Genomic DNA, 25,446 nt, shown 5'->3' with positions numbered 1-25,446 from the left:
ATAAGGGCCCACGGGGCAAGTGTGAACCGGATGCTGGGAGATACGGGGGGTGGGGGTGCTGCGGACCTCACCGTCAGCACAGGTGCCTTTCTCATCAGAGCACCCCTTGACTGAGCGCTCCAGGGAGGCACAAACCCTTAGCCCTCCACAGGAGGCTGGCCTGAGCTGTGGCCGAGATGCTGGCTGGGAGCCACACGGAGCAGGGCTGCGGGAGACAGAGCCGGGAGCCTGCTGCCAGGTGGCTGGGCTTCAGATCCTGGCTCCTGGCCCTTTAGCAGGTCACAGAGTAGCTGCGCCTGTTTCCTACGCACCGCTGCAAGGACCAAGTAAGCTAACGGTGGGGAAGGGCCAGGTGAGAACCCAATAAGCGACTGCCAAGAGGTGAGGGCTGGTGTGGCCCTGTTCCAGAATCCCAGCCCCACCTTGACCAGAGAAAACCTGCTTCTTGGATGTCATCCCTGCACACTTCATGAGCACACTTGCACCGGAGTGCCGGCAGGTACCAGCTGATGAGATCATGGATACCCCACTGACGGGAGATAAGGCCAGCTGGGGAAGGGCACCAAGACTTGTCCTGTCCCCACTGCGACATGCACTTTACAGATTTTAACTTGTTCACGTCTCACGACTTGTGAGGGCAGTATCACTATCCCCATCTTACAGATGAGGAAACTGAGGCTCAGAGAGGCTAAAATTGCCTAGGCTTTTAACCAGTGAATGTCGTTGCTAGGATTCTCAGCCACAGGTCTGTCTGACCCCAAAGAGCAAGTTCTCGTTCAGCCAGAGCCAGCAGGAGACCCATCAGAGCCTGCTGAGGGGAGCCGCCTGTAGCCTTGGGCATGGTTGCCAAGCTGGGGAGGGTGTGGCGCTGGGCTGAGTCCCAGGAGATCCTCCTGTCTCTCCCGGGTGCTGAGTAAGCGTGCTGCCTCCTGCCCACCATCTGGGGTGTCCATATCTGTGTAACCCATGTGCTCACACCCCTCGCCAGGGAGCCCTCCACAAGAGGGACGTGTGTGTGTGTGTGGTTCGTTCATCTTCATCCACCTTTCCGCCCCACAGACAGGCCTCTCTGACTCTATCTCAGTGGGCCTCCTCCACTGTAACACTCACGTCATTCTCTCCCCAGCTGCTTCACGAAATGACACCCTGGCTTGAGGGTTTGCCTGTCACCCTGTAACTGACCAGAAGTGCCTCCAAGAGCAGGGGCCTCGGTCGCTTCTCCCGGCATTGCATCCCAGGGCCAGATGTGTGGCCAGGCACACAGCAGGAACCCGGGAGCAGGGTGCATGAATGAATGAGCTGGGGGAAGGGGAAGCAACGGTCCAAAGAAGTCAGAATGTGGAAAGGACTGGAGCAACATAAGGACCATGATGGTGGGGGAGGGGAGGGAGGGTGCCCCTGAGGGACCCGTGTCAAGACCTGTGAGGCAGCAGCCATTCTCCAGGCAGAGAGGTGGGCAGAGAGAGAGGGCACTGGACACGAAGCGAGAGCCTGGCCCACCACTCATTCACCCACTTCCCTGCCCTGTGCCCACTGGCCTTCCCTCATCCCCGAGGCCCGTCCTCCACTGTGGCCAGCATCCCAAGAACCCGGCTGTGCAGGGGTCCTGTTCTCTCCCATGTGGGGGCTTTCCCTGCAGCACGTGGGTCAGTGGTCCACGCCGTCCTTGGAGCACCAGCTCTCCTCTTTGATTACGTTCTCCTCCAGATCCCAGGGCCCACTCAGCCCTGGTTTCCTCCTACCTACCTGGCTGCTCCTTCTACCTTTCCTCCCCACTGCTAAACGCTGGTGGGCACCAGAAATCGGTCTGCAAACTGCATCCTTATCAAGATCTTAGGTTCTTATATTTTTGGTGCCATGGACCCTTTGTCAGTCTGCCAACATCTACATTTTAATTGCTTCAAATGTTTCAAGTGCTTAAAACATATAGAATCATAGAGTAAAGAAATAATATTTTAAACTGTAACGAGAAAGATCGAACATTTGCACATGCCTCTTTATTAATGCAGCAAATAACAAGACCTGGTTGCAAGTCAACTAATGACTGTAATTTCAAAACTGTGATTGAGTATAAATAGCATCTCAAAATGATCTGTGACATATTAATGTGATATACGTACAGCAATTTCTATTGGTGACAGGGTCATGGGTGCTGCTAATGCTACTGTGGCTTATTGCCTACATTCAGCACAGAAGAGAGTGCTGAATCGGAGTTTAGCACTTATAAAAATAACATGTCATTTTTTTTCTCCCATCCAGGTTCACAGAATCCTTGAATTTGATCTGCAATTCTGGGGCGTATGTGGACCCCAGGTTTAGAACACTCTACAACCTCTCCCTAGGTAATCTAGCTTAGACCAATGATTCTCAAACATGAGTGGCATCAGGACTCCCTGGAGGGCTTGTTACAACACAGATTCAGTACGTCTGATGTGGGGCCTGAGAATCGGCATTATGACAGGTTCTGGGTGATGGTACTGCTCTTGCTGGGGGGCCCACTTTATTTATTTATTGACATATAGTTGATTAACAATTAATACAATTAATATAGTTGTATTAATTTCTGCTGCGTAGCAAAGTAACTCAGTTATGCATATATACATTCTTTTTCATATCCTCTTCCATTATGGTTTAATCACAGGATATTGACTATAGTTCCCTGTGCTATACAGGACCTTGCTGTTTATCCATTCTATCTGTAATAGTTTTCACTGCTAATCCTAAACACCCAGTCCATCCATGCCCCTTGGCAACTACAAGTCCGTTCTCTTGTCTGTGAGTCTGTTCTTGTTTTGTAGATAAGTTTGGGTCATATTTTAGATTCCGCATATATGTGAGATCATACAGTATTTGTCTCTTTCTGACTTACTTCACTTGGTATGATAACCATCTGGGCCCATCCATGTTGGTGTAACTTGGGGACCCCACTTTGAGGGGCGCTGACATAGACCCACAACAGGCAACATCATCTGTTTAGATGACTCCCACATATATATCTCCAGCCCAGACCTCTCTAATGAACTCCAGAAGCACCCCCTCAACTTCCAATTTAATGCCTCCAGTGAGAATCCTAAAGGACACGTGTCCAAAATTGATGGACTGAGTCCCAGCCCACACTCCCACAGAATCCATGCTTTTCTAAGCTTCAATACATAGAAAATGGGATGGCCTGGCTGTCGAGACAAAAGCCCAGGAGGTTTCTTTGATTCCACTTTCACCCTCGCCACCCACAACCAAGTGATCAGTAAGTCCTGTTGACTCCACCTCCCTGGTCTGGACCCTTCTCTCCAATACCACTGCCACAAGCATCGCCTGTGACCTCTGCTCTTGGCCCCCTCCAGTCTACCTCCATGTAGATGCCCAAGTGATCTTTCTAAAGGTCTGCTGTCCAGGAGGACATTCCCTGATGATGGAAACGTTTCACATCTGCACTAATATGGTAGCCACTAGCCACGTGTGGCTTTGGAGCGCTTGCAATGAGGCACGTGAGACTGGGGGACTGAATTTTACCCAATTTAAAAAAAGTTAACTTAAATGGAGCTGTAGGTTACTGTACTGGGTAGTGCAATTCTAAAGCATAAATCAACTGCACTGTTTTCCTGCTTAAAACCTTCAAATGGGTCCCATCGCACGCACCATAAATCCAAGTCACAGGGCACAGCCAAGACCCTGTGTGGTACCTGATCTACAAAGGGAGCCCTTGAACCACACCTCCCAGCACCCACACCCTTGAGTATTGCTCCCAGTCCCTCCGTATTTCCACTGTAGAACCTGGGCTGGCAGCTAACTCCCATTAACCCATAAAATGTGGCAGCAGTGATAGTCTCTGCTTTAGCATTTAAGGAGAACGGAGCTGTGATGCAAGAAATCCACATGGAGGGACCACATGGAGAGAGAGACAGGTCCAGTCATCCCCAGCATGTGCGCTGAGCCGCCCAGTCATCCAGCCAGGGCTGCAGGAAGGAGGGCACGCTAAGGGGGCACACTAAGGGGGCACACTATCTAAGGGGCACGCTGCATAAGAGGCACGCTGCATAAGGGGCACGCTGCGTAAGGGGCCACGCTGCGTAAGGGGCATGCTGCGTAAGGGGGCAGGCTGTCTAAAGGGGCAGGCTATCTAAGGGGGCAGGCTGTCTAAGGGCCACGCTGCGTAAGGGGCACGCTGCATAAGGGGGCATGCTGCGTAAGGGGCACACTGCGTAACGGGGCAGGCTGCGTAAGGGGCACGCTGTCAAAGGGGGCCTGCTGTGTAAGGGGCCCGCTGTGTAAGGGGGCACGCTGCGTAAGGGGGCAGGCTGCATATGGGGCACGCTGCGTAAGGGGGCAGGCTGCGTATGGGGGCAGGCTGCGTAAGGGCGTAAGGGGCACGCTGCGTAAGGGGCACGCTGCGTAAGGGGCCACGCTGTGTAAGGGGCACGCTATCAAAGGCGCATGCAGTGTAAGGGGCACACTAAGGGGGGCTTTAGCTCCAGGTTCTTGTTTCCAATGAGACTCAGGCTCAGCGCGACGTTTAAAAGCCAGAAATCTGAACAACCACTGATGGGAGGATGCTGGAACCCCACAGAAATAGGTACCCCGTGTCCAAAGATAAAGAAACAGCCATGACAGGATGGGAGGAGAGGTGCAATCATGATAAAATCAAATGGGTAGGCGACTCAGAATCTGGAGAACAATACCAAAGAAGTTCTGGCATTGTTGTGAAGCTTCTGAGCCTCATGTCAGGCTTCCCAATCTGGACTCTGCAAAGGGACTGGGGACCCCCAGGGAGTTTGACTCTGAAGGCCAGTGGGATTTGATTACAGGATTTCCACAGGACTGGGGGAAACAGAGCCTCCAGTCTTAGCACAAAGTCTTCTGTGCGCCAAGACCCAGGGTGAAGGAGCAGTGACCTCGCAGAAGACGGAACCAGACCTGCCTGCTAGCGCTGGAGGGTCTCCTGTGGAGGTGAGGGTGGGCAACGGCTCACGGAGGGGACAAGGGCGCACGGAGCAGCAGCCCGGGAAGGGGTCGCTTGGCGGAGACCCTCTTGGAGGTCGCCATGAGCCCTACCATAGAGCCTGTGCCTCAGGCCAACCACCAGGAAGGGAGAGCAACCCCAGCCATCAGCAGGTAACTGAATTAAAGTTCTACTGGGCAGGGAGGGCCCTGCCCACCAGAGCAAGACCCAGTTTTTCTCACCACCAGTTCCTCCCATCAAAAAGCTTATACAAGCCTGTTAGCCTCATCTACCAGAGGGCAGACAGAAGAAGCAAGAAGAACCACAATCCCGCAGTGACTGGAAACAAAACCACATGACAGAAAGTAAAGCAGGGTGAAAAAGCAAAGGGTTTTATACCAAATGAAGGGATAAGATAAAACCCCAGAAAAACAGCCAAATGAAGTAAAGATATGCAACCTTCCAGAAAAAGAATTCATAATAATGATAGTGAAGATGATCCAGGATCTTGAAAAAAGAATGGAAGCAAAGATTAAGAAGATGCAAGAAATGCTTACCAAAGACCTAGAAGAACTAAAGAACAAACAAACAGAGATGAACAATATACTGGAAGGAATCAATAGCAGAATAACTGAGGCACAAAAAAGGATAAGTGACCTGGAGAACAGAATAGTGGAAATCACTGCCACAGAACAGAATAAATAAAAAAGAATGGAAAAAAAAAAAAAAAAAATGAAGACAGCCAAAGAGACCTCTGAAACAATATTAAATGCACCAACATTTGCATTATAGGGATCCTGGAAGGAAAAGAAACAGAGAAAAGATCTGAGAAAATATCTGAAGAAATAATAGCTGAAAACTTCCCTAACATGGGGAAGCAAACACTAAACCAAGTCCAGGAAGCAGAGCGTTCCAGGCAGGATAAGCCACAGGAGGAACACAGAGAGACACACAGTAATCAAAAATGACAACAATTAGAGACAAAATACTAAAAGCAACAAGTGAAAAATGACAAATAACATATAGGGGAACTCCCATCAGGTTATCAGTTGATTTCTCAACAGAAACCCAACAAGCCAGAAGGGAATGGCATGGTATATTTAAAGTGATGAAAGGGAAGACCCTACAACCACGAATACTCTACCCAACAAGACTCTTGTTCAGATCTGATGGAGAAATCAAAAACTTTTCAGACAAGCAAAAGTTAAGAGAACTCAGCACCAAAAAAATAGCTTTAAAACAAATACTAAAGGTACTTCTCTAGGCAGGAAACACAAGAGAAGAAAAAGACCTACACAAAATAAACCCAAAACAATTAAGGAAATGATAACAGAATCATACGTATCGATAATCACCTTAACTGTAAATAGGTTTAGTGTACCAACCAAAATCATAGGCCAGCTGAGTGGATGAGAACATGTTCATGTATGCAGTTCTACTTGCCACTTCACTCTACTTAACCTCCCAATTGTATGTAATTATTTTATATTGTTAGGTTAATCATGTTCCCATTATGGTTTGCAATCGTAATTATCTTTTGTTTTTTGTCTGGGTATTGATTGTGAAAACCGATAAACATCTTTTACTATTGTGATTATGTAACTATCATTCACTTAATACCATTTGCATCATGATTAGTCAACAGAAAATAATAGAATTCTGTATCACTAAAACTACCATTTAATAGAAAAACCTGAGTCTACTTTTTAAAATTCAGATGCATAACAGGATTATTTTGAATTTTTTTGAAAAACACAAATGCCCAGGTACTGCTATTCTTCTCCAAAGCTCCAGATGCATTTCTAATGAGCAGCCATGTTTAAAAACTGGACTAAATGAAGACATCATGTTTTACACATAAACATATACAATTTAAATTTGTTAATTATACCTCAATAAAGGTGGAAAAAAGATTAATGTAAAAATATACATATATACAGAGAGTATAGATTAGAAAGATTTAAGAAACATGAACCAAACCAAACGCAAGGCAATGTGTGAACCTTGTCATTATTGTTTTGAACATATCACAAAAAAATACATTTTTTTTAGAAAATTGGAGGAATTTGGACACCAAGTGGATGTTTGATGATAATAAAAGATTATTTTTTAGGCATAATGATGGCATTGGGACTATGCTAAAAAGAATCCTTGTAGTCACACTGAAGTATTTACACAAATACTGAATTATTTACAGATATAATGATACAATGAATGTCTATATTAAATAATCTAGAGTGAGTGAGTTGGAGAGTGGAGGAGGTATGGACAAAACAAGATTGACCAGATGTTAATAGTTCTTAAAGAAGGATGATGGGAATGTGTGTATGGGGGTTATAGTCTTCCTTCCCCTTTTCTGTATTTGAAATTTTTTAATAATAAAAATTTTATTAAAAAAGTAAAATAAAAGCCAGAGATCTGGATGCCCAGGCTTTGACATTGGCTCTGACGGATCTGAACGCTCTTACAGGGCACATGTAACTTGTTTTGGGGCTGGGTGTGGTCAGTGAGTCTGCAGCCTCTGACTGAGATGGCAGGGAGAAGGGCATCTGAGCAGAGGCTGCAGGAGGGCAGGCGGAAACCGAGGCTCAACAGCTTCCCTGATGGTCCAGTGGTTAAGAACCCACTTTCCAATGCAGGGGACTTGGGTCTGATCCCTGGTTGGGGAACTAAGATCCCACATGCTTCGGGGCAAGTAAGCTAATGCAGTGTAACTACTGAGGCACTGCACCCCGGAGCCCGTGCACAGACCTAGAGCCTGCACAACTAGAGAAGTCCGTGTGCCCTGTGAAGACGGCACTGTGAAAAAAAGCCAGGGGCTCAGTCTGTCTGCGACTGGGAAGGAGAGCTGGGGGACATGGAGACAGCTGTGCAACCTTGGCTGAGATATTTAACCTCTCTGGGTCTCAGGTTCCTCATGTGTAAAAAGGCGCCCCCTCATCGTTGTTGCTCCACTGCAATAACACATCAAAAGCCCAGAAGAGTGCTGGCCGCCTCGGGGGTTCCCCGACTTGCCCAAATGCACTGTGCTGACACCTTTAACTTAGGATCTGAAGTTCCTGGTTTCAGCGACAGAACAGCATCGATACCTGAATGGCCCTTTGGAGTTGACCAGGTATTTTCAAGCCCATCCCCTCTCACTCTTCCCCTGCCTCACTCCTCATCACAGCACTTACCACCCACTGAAACGCTCTTTAGTTTGCACGCTGTCTGCCTTCCTCCACTAGAATGGAAGCCCTGCCAGGGCAGGAACACTGCCCCCCCAGTCCAGGCACTGCCCAGAGTGGACAGCCCACCCTGGAACACAGCAGGTGCTCCATGCAAGTGTTCTGAATGAATGAATGTGTAACAGCTCATTTACTCATCACAAAGACTTTGTGGAGTGAATGGTGTCATATCATCATCACATCCTCAGCCCAAAGATTTAAAAACTGAGGTTAAGATGGCCCGAGCGACCTGGAGACCTTTGCTTGGCCAAGAGAGGGCAGGGCAAGGATGCACACTCGGGCTCAGGGCTGCCAATCCCACCAACTTCTCACCACTCCCTCCTTCCACACTGGGAAGAAGAATAGCTCCTTCCTCAACTGGTCAGCTGGGGCTCCAAACCTCAGGGAGTCTGAAAACCCCACTCAAGATTCTCAGCAAGAACGGCCAGGTACCTAGACGCGGGTCCTGAGCTTGCCAGGGGCCTGGGGAGGGAGGGCGAGTGGGTGCCCAGCTCCACCATCCGGTTTCCAGGGAGAAAGGGGACGGTGGGGAGGGGGAACAGGGGAGAGGGGCCCAGGCAGGTCTCCTACCTTGTTGATGCTGAACTGCCCCTCGAAGCGGCAGCCCACCCCGTTGTTCAGCGGGATCTTCATCGAGTTGTCGATGTGCCCCACTTCATGCCTGCCCATCTCATCCTGGATGTCGAGCCCGACCACTGCATAGGGCAAGGAGAGAAGAGTCACGAACACCCAGAGAAACAGAGACCCCTCATGCATCCACTGGATGGCCAGGCAGGGCCCCCAGCCACCCAGGAGCTCACAGTCTAGGGCTGCAGTCTAGAGTCACAGAGAGGAGGAGAAAGGGGAGGCTAGAGCTAGAGTGAGGCAGCACACAGCGTTCCTGTCCCGTGCCACTACAAGCGCCAGCTAGAGAGCCGGGGGAGGCAGCAGCTAAGGGTGCAGGGGTGAGGACTCTGCTAGCCTCGAGGCTGCAGGGGGACAGCGGAGGACCAGGCTTAGAAGGTGTCTTAATCCTGGTCTGGCCTTTTACCAGCTTTCGACCTTGGCTAAGGCACTTCACCTCTCATGTCTTGGTTTCCTTCCCTGTAAATGGGGTGAGGAGGGGTAGGGATAATAATGAAAGCTTCCCTGGAGAATCACAAGGGTCAGATAATTAATATGTGTTTAAAATGCTTACAATGCGCCTAGTGCTCAGTAGGTGGCAAGTACCTAATGGACGTCAGCACTTACTACATCTCAGTCTCTGCGTCCCCTGGGCATCATTCAGGCTCAGGCAGTCATTCATTCACAGCTCACACCTTCCTTTACCTGATCCTGCCCTCTAGGGGCATGGGCACTGCCGGGAGCCAGCACACGAGATCCCACCCATGACAAGGTCATGAGGAGAAGGCCTGACAAGCAAGGCAGATCAGGACTTCAGGAATTTCGAAAAGCTGCCCCGGCGCTCACCTTCAAGATGATCTCTGTCTTTCTGATGCTTGCTATATTAGACTACTCCCTAATTTCTGTGACACAGGTAGAAGGCCTTCCCCGATTTCTCTCCAAACAGAATCAACCTAGAACTTTAATCAACATGTCCCCCAGAAGGCGGTATCCTATAAGATTATCCAGGATGAAAGGAGTGTTTCAATTTAGACCCCTTTGCTGGCATTCTAGCCTGCTTGGCAAATGCGTATTAATGTACATGACTGCTCACAACACCTTAATCATGAACAGCATAAAGAACCTGATCTCACTAAAGGCCCTAATAGGCACAGAGCCCTTTGGGGGGTGAGGAAGCCCTATTAGAGAACACAAAAATATTATTCTAAAACTGGTTAGAGTTAAAGATTTAGAAAAATAAGAGTTTAGAATTGTTCATCTTAACCAGGAATGCTAAACAGGGGCTGCCTCACCGGAACTGCAGAGTCTTTGTGTGGTAAACCTTTTAGATAAATTTAACTGATAACTTCTGCAAAAGGGCTGACCTTTGTGTTTATTAAAGAATAGATTACAGAAAACAGCTTTGCTTTCACCTAGGTCACAAAATGTCAATAGGCCCCAAGGCCAGAAGATAATGTATAAGACTCTCACAAAGAAGTTGCAGAAAACACCCTGGTTTCATGAAGGATAAGCTGATGTAATATTAAACTATCTTCCCCTTAAAAATGTACTAACAAACAAACAAACAAAAAAATGTACTAACTTAGAATATAAAGCTACGGTAAAAAAATAAAGATTTGCCAGACTCTGCCAGACCCTGCAAGCACCCCCGTCTGGTCATTGTCTCTCTCTCTCTCTCTCTCTCTCTCTCCCTCGCAGACTTGGCCCTATCAAGGCTGGTCTTATGTGTCTTCTCTCTCTCTCCTTTTCTCGCCGACGCCATTCATCCTGAGGGTGTCCCCTGGATCCTGCTAAGGCTGGACCCCAGCAGGGCACTTTTCTGAGTTCCTCAGCGCACTTAGAAGGGAAACCTGGGGCCTGGAGTACTGGTTCTGGCTCCGATGTGACTCTCCATCACCTACTATGACTCAGCTTCCCAATCTGCAAAATGGGCAGGCTCAGGCCAACTGTATTCCCTGAGATGGTCTAAGCAGCAGGTGCGGGGTCCCTGTAAACTATGGAGATGCAGAGACGGCCTTGACAGGAAAGCTAAGAAAGCAGGTTGTGATACAGAGAAAGAGCAGCTGGAAGCAATTTTCAGTGAGCTATTTTTTCCTAAAAAAAAGGAAAAATGGGAAGAACCCTGTATTCCTCAATGGGGGACGGAAGGACAAGAGGGCCCATCCATATAAGGGAGTGTGATGCACTATTAAAAATGATGCTCCCAGGTCTGTAGTATGTGGGAAATGCTGATGTCGTAATGTTCGGATTAAAGGAAACGCAAGCAGGTCTCAGTTTGACTCAGCAGTTCCACCCCCGGGGAGCTCATCCCCCAGATGCATGGGCATCGAGACGAGATGCAAGGCTCCGGGCAACCCGGTTTGGAATCATGACGACGGGAAGCAACCCAGCTGCCCACCAGCGGGGGACTGGTCAGCGGCACAGCCCCTCCAGGACGCCGTGCGGCGGGGGTGAGGAGAGAGCTCAGCCCACACGCGGGGAGGCAGCCTGAGCGCTGGGGTGTCCCGTCCTGCCTGGGGCTCCCGGCTCTGCCCCTGCTGGCCACGGCACCTCGCGCAAGTTAGCCAACCTCTCTGTGCCTCCTAGGCTTGTGATGACTAAAAAAAGTTAAAACAGAACTGACTATGGGCTAGACCCTCTTCCAAGTGTCTTTTCCATGAAAAGACACCCTCTGAACATCCCTGTGGGGAAGATATTATCATCAGACCCACCCTAAACTAGGGGACACTGGGGCACAGAGAGGTTAAGTAAGTTGCCTGAGATCTCACAGCTACGAAACAATGGCGCTTGGACAGAAACCCACAGAGTCTGGATCCAGACTCTGGCCACTCTGCGAGAACACCTCTTACCTCAGTGCGCTCACACAACCAAGGGATTTGGGACAGGGCCTGGCCCCGAGCAAGGGCTGAATCAACGGCAGCTGTGCTTATTATTTTACCAATATTATGAGTAACATAAGAGCCCCAAGATACAGATGGAAAAAACAAGAAATCTCAGAAAGGTCCCCTGCAGTTTGGTCCCAATTATGTTAAAAAACAAAACAAAACAACCATCAAACATGACCTATGTCTGCAGACAGACAGACACACAGGGGTGGGAGGAGGATTCCTCCAGGTGGCTGGCATGTGGAATGAACTTGTTTCTTTTACTTTTTTTAATGTTATTTCTGTATTTTGAACTCATATTTTTTTTTAAAGGTATCCCTGTATTAGTTGTGTAACAGAAAAATATTATTTCTGAAAGCAGGATATGAGACTGCACAGGCAGCATGATCTCAGCCATGTTCAGAAGCACAGGGAATGGAAGGCCAACCAGATGGAGCGGCGTCAAATGTCAACTGATGTTGTCATCGGGGGTGGAATTATGGGCGATTGCATCTCTCTCTGCCACTCTGGATTTTCCAAAGGTACAATGATGAGCATGCATTTTTTTTTTTCTATAACACAAATCTGAAGTTCCTTAAAGGAAAGTCTGAGTGTGGGGCTCTGGAGGGGTGGGGAGGGCTCCGGGGTCGGCGTAACCAGCAGCTTGAGGTCGCTCAGCCCCTCCTGGGCTGGAACCCAGCCTAGAACCACCTCTCCTCCCACCCCTGCCCTGCTGGTCCCAGTCCTCGGCCTAAGAATTTCCTTGTTCCAGAGACATGGCCAACTCCCGAATGAGAAGCTGCCAGACCAAGTATTTTTCTGAGAGAAAGAGAAAAAATAAAAATAAAACCAACCCATTTCAACAGGTTCCCTGGCTCGGGGCCCACTGTGGATTCAACACTGTGATGTAATTCTCACCAAAAGCAGTAACAGGGCTGAATCTCTCCCTATCTCTGCCACAGACCCACCCAACGGTCTGCCCTTCAGGAGGAAGGGAGTGTGTGGGAGGAGGTGGAGGGTCTGCATGGGGTCAGCGCCAGGCTGGGGCAGAGGGGCAGCTGGAAACCCAGCCTGCTCATGAACAGATCTAGGAACCAGCTCCTCAGAGCCTCCAACAACAAGCCACAGACAAAACTATGTTGGGCTTCCCTGGGGGACCAGTGGTAAAGAATCCGCCTGCCAATGCAGGGGACATGGGTTCAGTGCCTGGTCTGGGAGGACCCCACATGTCGAGGGACAATTGAAGCCCGTGTGCCTCAACTACTGAGCCTGAGCTCTAGAGCCCGGGGGCCCCAACTACTGAAGCCTGTGGGTCTGGAGCCTGTGCTCTAAAATGGGAGAAGCCACTGCAACGAAAAGCCATGCACCACAGCTAGAAAGTAGCCCCGCTGTCCACAAGCAGACGGAACCCGAGCGCAGCAATGACGATCCAGCACAGCCATAAATAAGTAATATTTTTTTCTAAAGAGATAGCACTATGCCTGTTTTACAGTTGACAAAATGAGGCTTGGAGGGGTCACCTTAGCCAGGGCCACACAGTTTCAGTAAGCAAAGGAGCTAGAATCTGATCCCTAAACCAGAATCCCAAAGAGCTTTGTTTTATACAGGTTAATTCATTCTCTTGGTTTTGAAACAATATTTTTAAAAAGTGCTCACTTGGGCAGCACATGTACTAAAAAAACAAAAACAAACAAAAGCCCCGCACCCAGACACATAAAGGAGTGCAAAGTAGAAGGGGATGTTTCCCGCGGCTAACAACTCTGCGCTCACCCTGTCCCAGGTGACGCCTCCTGGGTAGCTGCAGGTCTCCATGCCTTGGATTGCCTGGGAGGTTACGTGGCCTCCGGCCCTCCCCGCACACCACTCTGTAGCCATCAGTCAAGGACATGGATAACAACAGGCCAGCCCCCCTTGCTGCCAGGCAGGACAAACCATGACGTCATTCACACGCCACAGCTCCCCGCGGGATCAGGCTGCACTCAGACGTCAGCAGAACACACACCTCTGCCTGGCGTCTCACCTCCCTCATGCCCTTACAGGTTCCTCCTGGGAGCCCTCTCTCACTCAATCACTGACAAAACATCTAGGCTTTGCTTCTTGGGAACTTGACCTCAGAGACACCCTACCCCTACCTCAACCTGGCTACTCTCTAGAGGTAAATTGTTGGCAGTTTCTTAAATGTAGTTTTTAATTCCCAGAAACCTCCAAGCGCATGCATGTGGCACTCCACTAAAAGCAGGGAGGGAGAGGTTCCTGCTGCTGTCTGCTTGTCATCCACCTGCCGTCCCGACTTACCTCACCATTTCCGCACACACAGCACTGTCTACAGCTGGTGCCTTGCGGAGCAGAGCGGTGCTGGGAATACTCACATTCACAGTGCAAGTTGGGGAGACTGATGTTCAGGCTGACGTCAATCTTGCCCCCGCTGTCCTTGTCCGGGTCATCGACGTACAGCTCGTTCACACTGCGGGAGACACATGCGGGAGCCTCAATGAGAGGGGCGACTCATCCTGGCTGCAGGGGACACTTCACTTGGTGACCGTGGCTCTGATGACCTGGACTCCCAGCTGGGGGAAGGCTGGGCCTGCCCAGGCTCAGGGGAGCTGGGCTCCCATCTCTGTATGTGGTTGTGGCTTAGTTGTGAAGTCGTGTCCAACTTCTGTGACCTCATGGATCGGAGCCCACCAGGCTCCTCTGTCCATGGGGTTTTCCAGGCAAGAATATTGGAGTGGATTGCCATTTCCTTCTCCAGCAGATTTTCCTGACCCAGGGACCGAACCCGGGTCTCCTGTGCTGTAGGCAGTCTCCTGCATTGCCGGTGGATTCTTCACCAAGGGAACCACTTTGGGAATTACAGCCCATCTCCATGGCACCCTCCAAATTCGGGCCTCACCACTCGGAAGGAGGGGAGGAGGACTGGACAGAATGATGGAAAGAGCATGGCTTTCGGAGTCAGATGATTCGTTTTCCACTTGTGATCCTGCCACTTCTCTACAGAACTCAGGTAGATAACTTCACCTCTGTGAACCCATGGATTAAATGGGGGTACCCCCACCCACTGTTCATGGGGTGTCCTGAACACTTAAATGCGAAATCAGACCGTATTAGGGCTCAGGGCCTGACACCGACAGGCACACACACAGGTCCAGACTCCCTCCTCTCTGAGCTCCCCTGACCCGCTCAAGTGGGGGGTCTCTGGGCACTCATCCTCTCCCCAGCTCTCACAAGGCCCTGGGCCAGGCACCACCTCCAAGACGTGACTAGCACACAGGTCACCTTCCTGTGGCTGCTGTTACACATTATCACAAACCTAAAGGGTTAAAACAACACACATCTATTCTCATACTTTTGGAGGTCAGACGTCTGAGATGGGTCTGTGGGGCTGTACTCCTTTTGGGGAGAATCCGTTTCCAGCTTCCAGAGGCCTGGGCTCCTAGCTCCTTCCTCCCCGTTCTGTGCCAGCCACAGGGGAGCTGCTCTTCTCTCTGATCTCCTCTGTCCCTCTTGTGAGGACTCTCGTGATTCCATCTACCCGATAACCCAAGATCATCTCCCGTCTCCAGACCCTGGACATAATAACATCTGTAAAGTTCCTTTTACCTTTGTAAGGTAACACACTTGCTGCTTGCGGGGACAGGGACCTGGGTGTCCGGGTGGGGTGGGGGAGGCAGACTGTGGGGCAGATCACTCCATGGACAGCCAGGCCACCTTGCTGTCGGGGACAACAGTACCACATTGGGACCTGCTAGCAAGATGCTAAGTGTTCAGTGTGTGCTGACCTATTTCATCACTAGCTGTTCTTTTATTTAAAAATATTTGCTTATTGATTTGGCTGCGCCAGGTCCTAGGTGCAGCACTCGGGATATTTGATCTTTGTTGCAGCAGGTGGGATCTTCAGCTGTGGCATGTGGGACCTAGTTCTCTGACCAGGGATTGAACCTGGGTGCCCTGCATTAGAAGCATGAAGTCTTAGCCACTGAACCCTTAAGGAAAATCCTTCAACAAATACTTTTTGAGCATGTACTACCTGTCAAGCACTAGAGAGAGTGAGGAATCATATAGAGAAGGTCCCTGCCTTCATTTACATTTGCTCCTTGGAAGAAAAGCTATGACAAGCTAGACAGTGTATTAAAAAGCCAATTTGCCGACAAAAGCCCGTATAGGCAAAGCTATGATTTTTCCAGTAGTCATGTACAGTCGGGGGAGTTGGACCGTAAAGAAGGCTGAGTGCCAGAGAACTGATGCTCTTGAACTGTGGTGCTGGGAAAGACTCTTGGGAGTCAAGGAGATCAAACCAGTCACTCCTAAAGGAAATCAACCCTGTATATTCATTGGAAGAACTGATGCTGAAGCTCCAATACTTTGGCCACCTGATCCAAAGAGCCTACTCATTGGAAAGGACCCTGATGTTGGGAAAGATCGAAGGCCGGAGAAGGGGGCAACAGATGATGAGATGGCTGGATGGCATATCTGGATGGCATCACCAACTCAATGGACGTTAGTTTGAACAAATTCTGGGAGACAGTGAAGGACAGACTGGCATGCTGCAGTCTGTGGGGTCACAGAGTCAGACACGACTTAGTAACTGAACAACCAACAACTGCCTTCACTGAGCTGAGACACTGTTTGCCTCCTAAATAAACACGTCACCCCAACTAAGATGACTGCTTTGATGGAAAGCTTCGGGGTGCTGCGGGAGAGACTCACGGGGTGATGGACCCCTGGGGACAGTGAGCTGGGAGGGTGTCTGAGGAGATGAGGGATGAGGTCTGAAGGATGAGGAGGCTGTCCTGGCAAAGAGGGAGGGAGGGTCATTGGGACAACCTGTGCAGAAACCTGGAAGCAGGGAGGGCAGCAGTCATTTGGGGAAATGCATGAAGGTCGCCATGGCTGCAAAGCAAAGGGAAATGGGTGTGACGCAGTCGGAGAAGGGGCAGAGGCCAGGTTAGGCGGGCACAAGGCTCCATGAGGCCTTCAGACTGGATCACAAGCACAGCAGTGTGGTCTGGCTGGCACCTTGATAGGATCCGTCGGGCAGATTCGAGGATGGCCCAGGGGGTCCCCGTGCACCAGGGAGACCCGGGAGGCTGCTGCCATGGTCAGAGGTGGCAGCCTGGACCCAGTGTCCAGGAAGATGAAGAGGAGGGAGGGACGCAGGGTACCGGGCCTGGGGCAGCCAGGACTCGCCAATGGACAGGGTGTGGGGGTGGGTGGAGGGAAACATGTTAGCAGATGGCCACGTTTCTTTCTGGAACCATGTGTTAGGCTGGGAGCCCCTGAGAGAGGGAGCCCAGGACTACTGGGGAAGGAAAAATACCAAGTTCCCTACGGCTGTGCCGAGCTCAAGGCCACTCGGAGATATCCTCAGGGAGGTGCTGAGTGGACACCAGGTGGCTGCGGCTGAAGCCCACCTCTGATTCCAGGTCACTCCCCAGTGAGACAGCACCAGCTCTAGAGACAGCCTAATGGACAGTGCGTGAGGCAGCTGGGCTGTGGTTATTTTAAACATAAGTCAGGCCCTGTGGGTCCTGTCCATAGGCTATAACATAAAGGACTGTTGGCTCCAAACAACTGGATTCTAAAGACAGCCTTGTGAATGATGACTTCTTTGGGAAAGAACGAGTCAGGCTGGGGCAAAGGCACTTCATTTTTACTAAGACCCTGTCTTCGTGTCCCTAGCTCATAGTGTAATGTCGCTGATGCTCAATTAACGAGAAAAGGTAGGCTCGGAAAGATACCTGGGGCCTGTTTCCTTGGGAGTCACAGGACGTGCTCAGAGATGAGAGAGCAACAGAGCCGGCTTAGCCTTCAGATGGCTGCACCTGCAGCCCAGGGAGCCAGGAGAGGCCCAAACAGGTCTACACACGTTCACGTTATCCCATCTGCTCCGGGGAAACACCCTGATCTCCATTTTATTCTCTTTTTGGGCCATGTCACGCGGCATGTGGGATCTTAGTTCCCTGACCCGTACCCCCCGAAGTGCAAGTGTGGAGTCCTAACCACTGGACCACCAGGGGGTCCTTGATCTCCGTTTCAGAACCAGGAAACTGAGGCTCAGAGAAGGTGAGCCCCTTCCCCAAAAAGAGTCAGTCAAGGTGGAGCCCCAAGTCAGGTCTGCCTTCCACCAGCCTCTTCAGGGCTCACACTGCCTGCCCTCCCTCCCGTCCTCAGCATCCAGGGTCAAGGGAGGAACTGAAGGGTGCCTGTCCCTCTGAAGCCACCAGGTGTGAGACAGGGGACGGGGCTGGGCTTGGCCCACATGAGCGATCAGGAGGAACAAGTGAGCCACTGGCAGGGGAGCGATCAGGACCACAGGAGCTTACGCTGGAGGAAGGCTAACTTGTTCACAACCAAATGCTCCTTCTGAAGCCTTCAGCGCCCCATTTCTATAATTCGCAGCCCCACAGGATTGCTGAGTAACAAGGTCGCTGGGTGATTAACAGAACATCACAGAGGAAGAGCCCTCCGCTTCCCTTCCCAGCTTCGTAAGACTCTTCCTTGAAGCGACTCACCTGGGAGGCGGGGCCTCTGCCTGTTGCTGATGGCCTGTGGGATGATGTCACCCCCTGGCAATCCTCTGGAGGTGACCTCAGCACAGAGCGAGGTGCAGCCCAGGTGTGGCGCCAAGGTGAGCTCACCCCCGAGGCTCCAGGAGGCCTCTCCCGGGGGCTGAAGTGCCACCCCTGGACAAAGAGGCCGAAGGACTGGGGAGGGGCTGGTAAACTCACTGGCCTGAGAGCTAGGGGCCAGCCTGGTTACATAAGGCTGGGGCTGGCTGCTCCCAGGCGCCTTCCTGAAGGGCCCAGGGCTGCAGGATAAACACGGCTCAATCACCTGTCCGCCCGCCCTGATGAGGTCAGTATAGCCGCCTTTCACACCCAGGGAGAATGTTCCAGGGACCCTGGGCTGCTGCCACCGCCTGCCAGGCTGCAGGCCTGCCCCCAGCACCAATCGCGGGCGCCTGCCAAGCCAAGCTAACCGCTACCGGCTAGACTGACTCTGACAGGCCACTCTATGTTACACGCGTACCTTGATAAAAAGAATGAGAGAGAAAAAAGGAAAGGGAGGGAGAAAAGGAGAAAAAGAGGGCTGGTGGCTCCAGTGACTTCACAGGCGTGTTTGAGGGTCGGCGTAAAGCGGCGGGCTGCCCTGGACAAGCGGTGTGGGTCACTCCTGCGTCCGAGGGGCTGGCGAAGAGCACAGGCCCTGCCAGGCAGAGACAGCAAGACTGCGCGACAGACCTCCAGGCTCCCGGGGTTCAGCTCCCAGCTCTGCCACCCACGGGCTGATCTACAAGGGGCTTTCCTTCTTCACCCACTGTTTTCCCAGACGGAAAATGGGGACACAACCTTAGAAAATCATACACGCCCAGTGAATGTCCAGTACGCTTACTGCTATCATTGTAATGTTCACTGAGTCCAAAGTCCCAGGGACAGCGACAGGATCCACTTCACAGCCTTGTTGAGAGGAATAAACGCGTGTGTGAGACGCGCAGTGGCCCCTGGCACATTCTGCGGTGCTTAGTTGCTCAGTCGGGTCCGACTCTGAGACCTCACGGACTGTAACCCGCCAGGCCTCTCTGTCCATGAAATTTTCCAGACAAGAATACTAGAGTGGGTTGCCACGTCCTACCCCAGGGCATCTTCCCGACCCAGGGATCTAACCCACACCTCCTACACTGGCAGGTGGATTCCTTACCACTGACCCACCTGGGAAGCCCTGGTATATTCTAAGGCCCGCACAAAAACTGGCCTTGCTAATCCAAGGAGATGTCCCAGTTCTGGGTACCCAGCTGGTGCCAGGCACTACGCTGGGGCCTCTCACACATACTAGCTCATTTAATACTCACGGCGCACCAGCATTTAATAGGGGTTACTGTTCTCTTTTCACAAGGATGAAACTGGGTTCAGAGGAAGATAGATAAAGGACTGGCCAAGATCACACAGCTGGGAAACCAGAGGCAGAATCTGAAGCTGGAGCCACCGGTGCCCAGAGCCATGCTCTTTCTACCGCATTCCACTGGATGGGACGGATCAATGAAAGACCGAGAGGCAGGTGGCTCCCACGGAAGCCTGTGATGCAGGGGCCACCATCTTTCTGATGAACTCCAGACGCCCAGCCCACCTCACCCCACCCCTGGCCCAAGCACCTCCCGGGCGTGGAGGGGTAAGGGGTCCACTCCCTTTTGCCCCGCCCTTTGTCATCGCTCCCTTTGCCCCTCGGTGGGCTTCAGCATCTGCTCCCCGCCCCCAGCCCCCAGCCCAGACAAGGGCTCCCTGAACCGGCAGCAGAAAGCGCATGCTCACGACCTCTGTTGGGGTGAGGCACACTCCAGGTGGGGGACGCCAGACAGCAGTCAGTCAGTGAGCAGCGGCCACGAAGGGAGACAGGAGGAGAGGGATTGGGGAGGTATGGGCAGGGGAGGGTAAGTGGAATGTTAACAGAGGGCCTTGAAATCCTAGGCTGAGGCGTGAGTCCGATGACATCTACGGAAAACAATTTTATTTGCTTTTAGAAAAGTACTTGAATACTTCGGATTCCTGCCCAAAGTCGCTGACCTCCATGCTTAATCATTTGATTTAATGGAAACTTACACAGCAGTGAGGCTTGCGGTAAGGGCCTGGGGTGGGAGTGGTGGGAGAGGGATGAGGTTAGGCAGGCAAGCTCTCTGGGACCCTGAGTTTGAAATGCTGACAGTTCCAGGGCAAGTCCATCTATGACCTACTAGGTGGATGTCCAGAAAGCATCTTTTTCCAGCTACCTAGTCCTGCCCCCGCCCCTTTCCCCAGAGCCATCACCCTGGGACCCTCAGGCCCTCTGTCCTGGGTCATCATCAGCCCCTCTTACCAGGCCTTGGCCTCCAGGGTCACCTTGTCCCACACCCATCTTTGCAAGAGGTGATCTTTCCAAGGCACAAACCTGATCCCATCATTCTGCTCAGAAGCCTTCAGGCCTCCTGCTGCTCCTCCAAGGGGCGACCATGGCTCTCTACCCAGCTTGGGCTCCCAATCCAGACCTCAGAGTGGGCAACCTGGGCTCCTAGGGAGCCATCCAGCCCCTCCTCCTGGCTAAGCTACTGGCCACCCCACTAGGGGCCTGCGTGTGAGGATAAGGCCCAATTAATTCAGGGGAATGCCCAAGTTCCAACTCGGTGGGCAAGGGCCGCCTGCCTGTGCAGCCACCTTCCCCCTAGAATGGAGCATGCAAGTCTCTCAGGGAACTATTCCTACCAAAAAACAGGAGTTCCCATGTCCTTGGGGCTCCAAAATGCTCTGAACAGAAAAGAGCAGGATACGGGGGCCTGGTACCAAGTCCAGGCTTTGCCCTCAGACAGGCCTGGACCGGTTCTCGCTCAGACTGCTCACTAACCAACCTCGCTGTGGTTTTAGCCTCCTGGTGCCTCAGTTTCCCCAGCTATAAAGTGAGACTGATGCCAACAGCCGTACTTGGCGCCAGGGGTTCTGCGACCATTAAGAGAGATGAGCATTGTAAAGTGCTAACTTAGGTGGCCAGCACATGGTCACCCACTATAAATCAAAACTGGAAAGTATGATGAGTTGTACTAAGCTATACACGATCAATGGAGAGATCCAGTGATCACATTTTTTAAATTATAAACCCTCATCAAGTTAATAATGGAGAGGAGCCAGAGCCTGGGCAGTCAAAGGCTGGAATGTACTGTGGCCGTGTCCTCTGAGGACAGGGTGCCATTCCCCTGCGAACACGGAGCCTCCGGGCACCCCAGAGGGCCACTTTCCCACGGATAATTAATGGCCGGGTCAAAGTCCAACCACGCAGACAAACAGGTCTCCCTCTCCACCGGGTTGGGCCAGAATAGCCTCTTATGTCACTGATAACCACAGGCCAGTGCTGGAGCGATGTTGATCCACCAGCGGTGACCTCATCTCCTTGGGTTACAATTTCACGGTGGGGAATGGGGAGGCTGATCCGCTGTGGTCACCAAACTGCCAGGGAGGGCCAGCCATCCCGCAAAGGAAAAAAATTGTGACCCCTAGTCCTTCCTGGACCAGCAGGGCTTCCTGGGGGCCGGGGCAGTCAGAGAAGCTTCTGAGAGAGGAAGGACCCCAAGGCACAACTCTTACTCCTCTGGAATGTTCTGTGGAGTCCTCACCCCTGAGAACGCCCTCTGGACAGCTCCTGCTCCTTGGGCACGAGGCCAGAGAGAAAGCAGGCACTAGGCTCACTGCATCATCATGGATGGAGCCTCTGGCCCCAACAGGCCTCTCCCCTCACGCCCCTGCCCTCCCTCTCTCCCCGCAGGGCAGCGCTCATTAGCCCAGAACTGGACGCAAGGCAAGCACTGAGTGAATGGCCCCTCGTGTTTAGATTCCGCCCCTCACTCCTCATGTTTCCTCCTGTCCAGGGACGTGGTGGGGCCAGTGTCCAGCATGCCCCCAGGAGCCAAGAAGAGGACGTCCCGGAAAGGGGACCGGGCCAGAGTGGTGGGGGCCCCGCCCCGGTAAGCGGGCGAGCTGGCTGGCTTGCACACGGCCGCAGGCTCCTCTTGCCGCAGTCACCAGCTCTGACGCCCAAACGCACCTGCTGGGCGCCCTACCTCACTATGGGCGAAGCGGACGATCAGCTGAAGGAACTGCCCCTGAGGATTTCGGCAGAAGGCGCCGGAGGCCCATTCTTAACTCAAGGGGAGGGACAAAGAAACGAACACTCACGAACACTCCTTACACACACTGCTTTTTTCTGTTACACAGGGAAGAAATGTGAAATGAATAAATGCCTGAAGGGATATGGATCTACTGATATTAAAGTACATAAGGCACTATATTAAGCTCCTTGTAGGTAAATAATCTTGCTAAAATCTCACGAAACACCACATACCTTCCTTATCTCCCATCCTGCTTTTTCTTCAGAGCCCTTATCACTGACTGACACATTCCATATTTTTTGCCTGTTGACCGTCTGTATCCACTGCCTGCATCTTTGGCTCCTCTTGAGCATGCAGCCACACAGGAGTGAGCCAGGCAGACCTCACCCCAGACTTCCGGGGTCAGGACCAAGGGTGGTCCGCACTGATCCACAGCAATGCACAGCGGCCACCTGCTCCACGTTCTGCTCTCCCTTTCGCTCACTTTGCTCTATTCACACCCACTCTCTATACGCACACTGGGTAACCCATGCCTCAGGACCTTTGCACTTGCCAGCCTCCCTGCCTGGAATACGTAAAGTCTTGCACCTGGTACCTGGGACATGGTCAGGGCTGCCTCCTCGCAGCTGCCACGTGGGGACCCCTTCTCACCTCATCTATAACATGAGTAGTCTGCACAGCAGCCCCCCTCCCACACAGAGGGAGTGGGGTGTGCCTGGCACGCAGGAGGTCCTTCGTAATGCCAGCAGGTCTCAATTTCTGGCTGCTCTCCCTGCTTCTACCTCCAAATCATGATGGGATGACCCGTGAAATATCCAGTGGCCCAAATATACACACTTGACTAGGACGGAGTCCATTCTGAGGGGAACAAAGGGCTCTGTCTGACCCCTGCCTGGTCAAGGAGCCATGTCTTAGGAAGGAGACGAGCTCCTTGGGCCTGGATTCTGGTGCGCCCTCCCCTGCTGGGCCAGCAACACCGGGACCCAGAGAGGGGTGGCACCTTGTCCAGCATCACACAGCGGCTGGCCTGACCCTGGATCTCCCGCGGCCTCGTCCAGTCTTTCCGCTGCTCCATGTGGCCCTGGGGCTGTGGTGCCATCAGGGCTACCAACAGCATCAGAGGGACAAGGAAGACAAAGTCTCCCACATCAGAGTACGGCAGAAAGCTATATTCAGAAGCGAGTTGTGGCGGAGGGGTGGGGGGAGAGGCGGGACCGTGGGCAGGTCCCCTGGCCTCTCTGAGGCTCAGTTTCCTCGTCTGTAAAGGGGGACAACTGCGTCCCAGGGATGTCTGCAGATGAACGGCGGGGACGGCTGCACCAAGGACCATCCTGGGCTGTGCAGCTATGCTTCCCCGTCTCCTAGTCTTGTGGCTGACGGGGAGGCTGACCAGGCGATTCCATGAGTGAAAAAGAGAACTCCAGTGTTGGACAGGGGAGTGGGTGGCCACAGCCCAGCCCCGTGATGACTTTCTGGGTTGTAAACATGGAAATGAAGAGGTCTGGAAGCCAGAGGTGAAGGCAGGAAGCTTCTGGGTCTAATTCATCTTGGAGGGGCATCTGATGAGGCCGTGACTGAATAATTCCAATGGCATTCGATGTTACACAGGCCCCAGAGGATTTACTGGGTTATCTAGACAACAGATGATTCTAGGAATCCGGGATGCATTCACAATGCGTCAATCACTGCCAGGAAGCCCACGCGGACTCCTCACGCAGTGTGGGCTCAGGACAGGGGAGGGGACATGGTGGAGGGGCTGCCCTCTGATGTCAGAGCCTTGCCTCCACATGGGTAGAGAGCTGCCCTCTTTTTTTCCTCTGAATTCTTCCAGCTCTAACATCAAATGACCCTGTGATGACTCAGAGGGAAAAAAGCCCACTGGCCAAACGCAGAGACGGCAAACATGAGCAAATGATTTCTGCTCCTCTGCGGACCCAGGAGGGGCCATCCGGACCCCAGAAGGGAACCAAAGTTTTCTCTTCGGCTTCAACAAAGCGACATTAGTTTTCGCCTTGGGTTTAAAACTCTTTAGGAAACAGAGGAGGAACTGATGCCACAGGCTTTGACACCGGGAGGTGGAAGGTTCGGAGGTTTCTCTCCTTTGTCAAGCCCCTCCCTCTTCTTGTCTGGGGTCCCCGGGACCTCTGGAATGGCCCCCCCGCCGGGGGGATATAACTTACATTTCTGTGGTTATGAATCCGGTGAGCTCCGAGAGGAAGAGGAAGAGGATGAAGAGGCAGCAGCAGATGGAGACTGAAAGAAACGACATAGACGCCCAGTTAAGTGGTGCTGGGCGCCGATAGGAGGGGGCGCCGCCCGCCCGCAGACAGAAGCTGCCTACAGGGAGGGGGACAGAGGCCCACAGGTCCCCCAGAGCCCCTTCCACCTCTCGGCCCGCACGTGAGGCAGCCCCCCTCCCACAAAGGGAGGCCACCTCCAGCTGATCTGACCCTCCCGTGAAGACAGAGCCCCCGATTTGGGCAGATCCTCCAAGGCAGCGGCCCCCAACCTTTCGGGCGCCAGCGACTGATTCCATGGAAGATAGTTTTTCCGTGGAGGGGGATGGGTGGGAGTGGAGAGAGGGGTCAGGCAGTAATGCAAGAGATGGGGATCGGCGGATGGCACTTCCGTCCTCACCCGCCGCTTCCTTCCTGCAGTGCAGTCTGGTTTCCTACGGGCCAAGGGCCAGTGCCAGTCCTCAGAGGGGCCAGCCCAGCTTCTTTCCACAATAACATTTTAACACAGACATCAGTTACAAAATGACAGCTGCAAATCAGTGGCCCACAGATGTGTTCTGTTCGGCTCAACGGATATATATGTTAACACTTGGAGGGACTTCCCTGGTGGTTCAGTGGTAAAGAATCCACCTTCCGATGCAGGGGATGCAGGTTCGATCGCTGGTCCAGGATCTAAGATCTCACGTGACGTGGGAAAACAAAGCCCACACACTGTAACAGGGGAAAGCCTGTGCGCACCAGTGAAGACCCACCGCAACCAAAATAACAGCAAACCAAGAAAAAACCTTGGCCTCGACATCGAACAATGTGGAGATGTCACATTACAGTCCAGATTTCTGGCTGTTCCAGAACAATCGAGCTCTGTTTCCACGAGGGGGTGGTCTGAGCTCACCAGTTTGCCTCAGGCCTCAGCATTCCCTCCTGCCACCCAGATTCCAAGGCTGAGGCGGGGTGT

At 52.2% G+C, this 25,446-nt stretch overlaps 1 protein-coding gene and 1 long non-coding RNA gene across 2 annotated transcripts in view; one reads left to right on the top strand and one right to left on the bottom strand.

The window, feature by feature from the left end:
- The window catches only part of ERGIC1 (endoplasmic reticulum-golgi intermediate compartment 1), a 113,499-nt gene that overhangs the window by 29,900 nt on the left and 58,153 nt on the right, over positions 1–25,446 (bottom strand). Inside the window, exons 3-5 of the mRNA XM_061129483.1 lie at positions 24,435–24,507; positions 14,000–14,094; positions 8,734–8,858 (exon numbers count right to left, since the gene is read on the bottom strand). Coding sequence (XP_060985466.1) covers positions 8,734–8,858; positions 14,000–14,094; positions 24,435–24,507 — 293 coding nt within the window. The remainder of the gene's footprint in view (positions 1–8,733; positions 8,859–13,999; positions 14,095–24,434; positions 24,508–25,446) is intronic.
- Positions 19,117–23,285, top strand: LOC133046600 (uncharacterized). Its single transcript, XR_009690538.1, has 4 exons — positions 19,117–19,243; positions 19,524–19,796; positions 20,146–20,242; positions 22,015–23,285. It is a non-coding gene; the product is annotated as an uncharacterized LOC133046600 (long non-coding RNA).

Source organism: Dama dama, chromosome 25 (genome assembly GCF_033118175.1).
Source record: "Dama dama isolate Ldn47 chromosome 25, ASM3311817v1, whole genome shotgun sequence".
NCBI classification, from domain to species: domain Eukaryota; kingdom Metazoa; phylum Chordata; class Mammalia; order Artiodactyla; family Cervidae; genus Dama; species Dama dama.
This window is presented reverse-complemented; position numbering and strand designations above follow the sequence as displayed.